This window comes from Notolepis coatsorum (genome assembly GCF_963971535.1).
Source record: "Notolepis coatsorum genome assembly, chromosome: 7".
NCBI lineage: Eukaryota > Metazoa > Chordata > Actinopteri > Aulopiformes > Paralepididae > Notolepis > Notolepis coatsorum.
Genome location: NC_140171.1, coordinates 179,270,947 through 179,278,262, shown reverse-complemented (window position 1 = coordinate 179,278,262; position 7,316 = coordinate 179,270,947). Strand labels below are relative to the sequence as shown.

Below are 7,316 nucleotides of genomic sequence, written 5' to 3'. Positions count from 1 at the left end.
AAGGACCCTAACCCATCACAATATGTTGAAAAGGTTTCATGCGTGTGCAGACTTCTTGCCCGGGGTATCCCAGCCACCAGATGGACTCACGATCCAAACAATCTGTAAAAGTTAAGGACACTGCAATCAAGCCATAAACATTATACTGTAAATAATTGACGTACACATTAGAGTGCATGAAGAGCAACACATCAAGATAGTCTTAGTGTAATATCCCTGAGTGAGTGTGTCATATTTTTTTTAATTTATTTACTTACACAATCATGCAGAACATAATGAAGATGTTCCACAAAGCAATGAAGATTCGAAAGTATCTTAGACTGAGCAAGAACTCCCTGATGTTGTCACCTAAAAACAAAAACTAATTAGAGTAGCCTGTACAGTGGAAAAAGTGAAAGCCTATGTCAGGCACTCGTTCTCTCGCTCTCCCTCACCAGTCGTTTGTCCTCCGGAGTCATCGCCAAATCCTTGTGAAGATTCCTTCTTTTTCCTGCAAAATGTTTGATATTTATTTGCTATTGTTTTTATATTACACAAAAAGGGGAAACGTCACCCATTTTAAGAATGTATTTCCCTGTGCCACGGGACGGTGGGCACGCACCTCTCTACCCAGGCCTAGCACTGCACCCTGGGTGGGAGGGTCAAAGTGGGTATCAAACAGGAGGGAAGACTGTCAAGTTTTAAACTGTGGATACCAAACAGAGAAGGTAAAGACGACTTTGAACTGTCGAACAGTAATCCAGAACTATTTTATTGCACTGTAAAACATATATATTTTTTAATCTATTCTATAATTTTATTGCACTATTTTACTCTGTGTATTTTATCTTACTCTTTTTATTATTGTCCATTTAAAACTGAATAAACCATAAACAAGGTGGCCTGTTGGGATGTTAGATCCTAATGTGAAACACTGATTTTATATATGTCTGCACTTTATGTGCTCATTTTATGCCTGTCTTTTTCTGTTGTGAAGCGCTTTGAGCTGCAGTTTCTGTATGAAAGGTGCTATACTAATAAAGTGTATTATTATTATTATTATTATTATTATTATTACTAAAGCTAGAAATCAGAGACAGAACACTGGGAATCTGCAATAGGGCTATGGCTTTATGAGGCCATACAGTGTTTGTGTGAGCTCTCACTCAAATTAAGTTTGAATTGTGGTTCAGATTTTCTATCAATGCTAGGATATAAACCTCATCAGGGTGTAATAACTCAAGCTTTTACACCAGAGGTTAACTGTCCTGGGGCACAGGAACAACATATTAGCCTACTGTACAGTATGCGGATTCTTAACATGGGCGTCATTCCCCTTCACGGTAAATGACAATAGCACACTAACATGCAGAACATTCAGAAATGATAATACTCACAGTTTAAAATTCAGCACAGCTCCTGCATTCATAAGCAAGGTCCTGAAGAAGAGCACAACGATCACGTTAGATAAATAAGCTAGTCAGTAGACAAACGTGTTTGTTGACAAATCGTTGGTAGTTGCGAGCTGGAAGTTAAGCTAGACACGTTAAGCGAATAAATAACACTGCGAGAATATATGACTGAATATACAAATGGCATGTATAGGCAAGCGGTGTCCTTAACTAATCGAGTTAGTTACCCGAATAACAACAGATCCCCGATCATCTTGTTGGCCACATCACATCAGAAACACCACACTTCCGTATCCGCATACGTCATTAGGGAATCTGACCAATAAGAGTTGTGTACCTCTAACAACATCAACAGCTTCAGCCTCGAGGGGGCGGGGGGAGGGGGCGACAGGCTGTTCGACGCGGAAATAGCAAAGACACAGCTCGTCACGCGATTGGGCAACAGTGGCCAATCATAGAGCGTCTGCCAGAAATGCGGCTACGGAAAGTATAGACGCGGAACGCGGAGGGAGGGATGAATGAAAACTTTATTTAATTGCTCCTGAATAGGAAACCAACCTAGGTTGACCATGAAGAACTGGTCCTACCCGAACCGTTCGTTATACAAGTATCACAGAGAAATGTCAAAGGTACTCACAGTTGCACGAGGGTCTTGGACAGAGAAACGCAATGGTTTGAAAGCTCGGCGTTGCTAATACACATTTTAAATATTTTTTATAAACTGGTCAACACTGCTTTATTCCCGGCATTGGGTGCCTGATGCGCATGCGCTGTGATGACTTAATGTAGAGCCTTTACCTATAAGCATTGAGTTAGGCGCCATTTCATTATGAATTGAAAATGGGGGACCCTGATGTAAACAAGACGAAATTCTTTCTCTGGTCTGCATCCCCTTAACGTATTGAGCTGTACTGTATTAAATGGGTAGGATTGTCCAGCAGATGGAGCCAGAGCTCCGTGTGTATCTGCAACGTGAGAGAACAGAACACAAACACAGGGACAGATTGGATCGTAAAGTCAACTTGATGTCACCCGCTGAGCGTTCGGTTGAGGTTATTAATTTCCTTTGTCTATATGATTCAGATTAGTAGAAAATATATGCAACTCTTCCTCTTTTAGGTGTTTTTGAGTTTTGATATTTAGCTCTTGTCCTATTGGAGGGTGGCTGCCACGTGATGCGGATGTGTTGGGAAGAATGAATGAATGAATGAATGAATGAATGAAAACTTTATTTAACAGATTGCAGAATGGGTACAATACAGTACGGCTCAATACATACAATTGTTAAGGGGATGCAGACCTGAGAAAGACGTTTGTCTTGTTTCCATCAGGGTCCCCCATTTTCAATTCATATAGACATATATGACATACATGACATACAGATAGTCAGTACTGCTACATCTATACATTTATGACATACCAGATTTGCAAATACAGTACTGTTTGTGATACAGAAGGAGTCAAGAAAAGGGAGTATATACATTTGACGTAGAAACTGTACATTGGAGGTTGGGTGGGGGGGGTTGGGTACATTGGGATATTGACAACCATACTGGGTAATTTACATTGGAGGTGGTTGGGGGGGGGCGGGGGGCACACTGTATAAACAAGTAACACTGTACATTGAGGGGGGGGGGGGAGGAGACAAGTATACTTGAATAGCGTTAAATTGTTCTTAAATAATTCCTCTACGATTACATTTGTATAAATGTAGACATATCCATATATCGGACGCTACACACGTTGCCTGATAGTATTTATCTTACACGTTAAGAGATATTATGAATCATCTCTGCCAGTGGTGCGTTATTGAAATCATCTGGGGTGACACGCACCACGTGCACGCGCGCTCCCTGCGCGTGCGCGCGCTCCCGCGAATGCGCATTGAGGCCCCGTCCACACGAACGCTGGGTTTAATGTAACCGTGATTGTAGCGCAGTTGCACTGTTCGGCCACACACAACCGGGGATTTGCTACACTGCAACCGCGGTCTTTTGAAACCGGTGGCCAGGGTGGAGTTGTGCGGTTTTGCAGTTGCGTGTGGGCATAGCAACCGAGGTTATTCCCAGTGTTTACAGCAGAGCTGTCGCAATTATTCCCCATGTTCACGGCAGACCGCGGGGTAGAGAGATTAGAGCAGAGCCAACTACACCAGTGTTTACAGCAGAGCTGTCCCAAGTAGCGTTATATGAAAATGATTGTAACAAACTTTTGTTCAAAACGTATCGTCTGTGTTGAAGAGTGTTGTGATCGACTGATGTCCGTTGACGCTCAGAGTAAACATGTAGCTGCAGCTAAACTAAACTCATGTGTTGTCAAGTTATTGTTATAACTTATAAGGAACCCAGTCCAGACTGCATCCCCTTAACAATTGTTTGTATTGAGCCGTATTGTATTGTACCCATTCTGCAATCTGTTAAATAACGTTTACATCCATTTCATATCGGTAACGTTACTTCTTCTTCTTCAGTTAATTAATGGCAGATCGCGACCCAACAGGAAGTTTAGTGAGCGTTCAGTCTTTTCTGATTGGTTGAAATGGCCTTCATGTCTGAACAACATCGCCGCCTACTGCTTTGGCATTGTATTACATTGTACTAAATGTATCGGTTGCTGGGTTCCAGCTCTGCCGTGAGTACGCAGTTATACACGGTTGTCCACCTGTGTTCACCGTGTGGACGGAGTTTTATTTTTTCAAACTTCGGTCATATTAAATCCAAACTCTCGTGTGGACAGGGCCTTAATGTCCCCTCGCTTGGGCACAGACTAAAGACAGTGCCTAATTGCCTCTACGAATGGAATGTAACACGTCTTCACAACAAGGTTAGGTGTGAATGTGTCTGAGAACGTATTTAACACACCTGACGACCGGAGCTATTGATATGCAAATAGCGAGTGAGGTCCCACACCGTGCTACCCCGTCCCATGAACAACGCATGCCTGATCTCTGCATAAACCCACGACCAAGAGTGAGTTGTCTGGGAATGACGCCGCTCCGCCGGACAGTTTAACGGTATCGCTTCTCGGCCTTTTGAGGGTGGTGGTTTGATTGATTGATTGATTGATTGAAAACTTTATTAACAGATTGCAGAATGGGTACAATACAGTACAGCTCAATACACACAATTGTTAAGGGGATGCAGACCAGAGAAAGACTTTCGTCTTGTTTACATCAGGGTCCCCCATTTTCAATTCATCTGGTGGTGTATGGGCCACAGAGGGCGGGTGAATGGAGGGACATGATGGAGGCTTTAAGGCCTTTTTTTGCCACAAACAGGCAGATGGTGGTGGGGGGAGATTTTAATGTGGATCTGGGAAGGGTGGGGGATCCAAGTGCTGGGTGTGTGGGTTCTTTTTTCAAGGGGCAGGGGCTTGTGGATGGGGGGAAGGCACTGACCCCTCGATTAGATGGGCCCACATGGCGCAACTCCCGGGGGGTAGCCAGGCGGCTCGATTATGCGTTTTTTTCTCGGTCCTATTGTCGGGCGGGGTGGTCCCGGTTTTTTTCTCTGACCATGATGGGGTCCTCTTTCGGGTCCGGTCTAGCGCTCCAGTCTTCGGCCCCGGGTACTGGAGGTTGAACTCCAGTGTCCTTGGCGAGGATGAGTTCTGCAGCAGTTTTGTCTCCTTTTTCCAGGGGCTCGAGGGACTTAGGGCCATGTTTTCTGGTGTGGTGGGAGGGGGCTAAGGAGAGGATAAAGGGGTTTTGTATTATGTACTGTAAACGGAGGGCAAAGGAGGCGGGGAGGGAAGTGCTTCGGCTTCAACACCTCCTCGAGCTTGAATACACTTTGGGCAACCTAGGTGGCGCTGTAGACCAACGGGCTTGTGACTCCCTTAAGACAGAACTTAGGGGTGTCTATGAGGATAAGGCCCGCGCTCACCTGACGCAGTCACGCCGTGAGTTCTTGGAGAAGAATGAGACGTGTTCCGCAGCCTTTTTCAGCAGTGTGAGGGCTGACAAGGGAAGGAGGGTGATAGCGGGAGTTAGGAACAGCCAGGGTCAGGTGGTTACTGAGACAGGGGAGATGGTAAGGGTCGCAACCGATCACTTCCGCTCCTTCTTCTGTGAACGAGTGGTGGATGAGGAGCGAGCAGAGGCATTTTTGCAGCTTGTGGCTCAGAGGGTACCGTCAGACATGGCTGAGGCTTTGGAGGCCCCTCTCTCTCTCGAGGAATTGGAGGGTGCCCTTCGTAGAATGGGCAAGCGTAAGGTTCCGGGCATCGATGGCCTGCCGGCTGAGTTTTATCTCATGTTTTGGGATATTCTCGGGCCGGTGGTTCTCGAGGTCCTGACCGAGGTCCTCCGCACAGGGGCACTGGGAGGGTCAATGGCTAAGGGGGTGATCTCACTTCTGTTTAAGAAGGGGGATGCCACTGACCTTAAGAATTGGCGGCCATTGACCATGCTGTGTGTTGATTACAAGCTTTTGGCGAAGGTTCTCACAGACCGTCTGTGCACAGCTCTCCCAGAGGCGGTCCATGTGGACCAGACGTGTGGGGTGGCTGGGCGCTCATTGCGATGGAATCTCCAGCTCATCAGAGACGTCATCGCTTGGGCAGAGGATCGGGACCAGCCACTAATGGTGGTGGGTCTTGATCAGGCCAAGGCCTTTGATAGGGTTCACTGGGGTTTTATGTTCAAAGTTTTAGAGAGAATAGGCTTAGGGCGGGTTTTTGTTGGGTGGCTGCGCACCCTGTACACAGCAGTGGGGAGCACAGTTTCTGTCAATGGGCACTTGGGGGAGTTTTTTGGGTTGCACGCAGGGGTAAGACAGGGGTGTCCGCTCTCTCCCCTGCTCTACGTCCTTTATATGGAGCCCCTGGCGGCGGCCATTAGGGCTGACCCGGGTGTGAAGGGTATCCTGGTACCAGGCAGCAGGGGCCTGAGGGTCAAGTTGTCGCAGTATGCGGATGATACCACACTGCTACTGGACAACGATGCGTGTCTGAGACGGTCTTTGGAGATTTTCCAGGACTTTGGCCGGGTGTCAGGCGCGGAGCTTAACCTGTGCGAAATCCTCGGTTAAGTTCTTTGGGCGGTGGAAGAGTAGGACAGACGTACCAGGAGGGTTGTCGCTCTGTGAAGGGGCCCTGAGGATTCTTGGGGTCCTCTTTGAGGCAGCCCACAGTGCCACGGTCAACTGGACCAGGCGAATAGAGGCAGTTCATAAAAAGTTTGCCCTCTGGAAGGCCAGGAGACTGACCTTTACGGGGAAGGTACTGGTGTTGAAGGTAGACGTGTTGCCATCCCTCCTGTACCTGGCGTACATCTTCCCGATGCCGGCAAGTATGCGGAGGCCGCTTACTCGGCTTGTGTTTCGTTTCATGTGGGGGGGAAGTTATGAATATGTGGCGAGGGCGCGCATGTTGGCTCCGGTTGGGGAAGGGGGGAGGGACGTGCCCCATTTCCCACTCAAGTTGGACTGCGTTTTTGTTTCCTTTCTGCTGAAAGAATTGTCCTCTCCGGTGGTCCATCCATCGGGCTATTTCCTCCGGTTCTACTTTGCCTACCCGGCAAGGAGGGTCATGGCCTGGTCCAATTCGGCCCCCCGGGCGGAGCAGATGCTGTGGCATTTTGGCCACGCGGCAAAGTGGCTGCGGACTCATCCTGGGGCTCTGGAAAGGGATGTGGGGTTGGACCAGAGGAGGCTCTATGCCGAGGTGAGACAGGGAGTGACTGCGCCAGCTGTGGTGGGGATACCCGCTACGGTTTGGTTGTCTGTACAACTGCCTGGCCTGGATAACGGGCTCAAGGATTTAGGGTGGCTGATGCTACACAGGAGTTTGCCGGTGCGTGAGATCATGCATCGGCATGGCCTGGCGAGATCCCCGGTGTGCCCCAGAGCTGGTTGCTTGGAGGACGAGTCTATTAGACACGTCATGTGGGACTGTCCTTTTGCAGGGGGGGTGTGGGCTAGGGCA

General features: G+C 47.8%; 1 protein-coding gene across 1 annotated transcript; it reads right to left on the bottom strand.

The window, feature by feature from the left end:
* Positions 1-253: 253 nt before the first annotated feature.
* smim7 (small integral membrane protein 7) lies at positions 254-1,681 on the bottom strand (the record flags this gene model as incomplete). Its single annotated transcript, XM_084319545.1, has 4 exons — positions 1,619-1,681; positions 1,377-1,418; positions 435-490; positions 254-348 (listed from the first exon to the last, which is right to left on the bottom strand). The coding sequence occupies exons 1-4, from the start codon at positions 1,642-1,644 to the stop codon at positions 254-256; spliced, it is 219 nt and encodes a 72-aa protein (XP_084175671.1). The 5' UTR covers positions 1,645-1,681.
* Between the last annotated feature and the right edge of the window lie 5,635 nt (positions 1,682-7,316).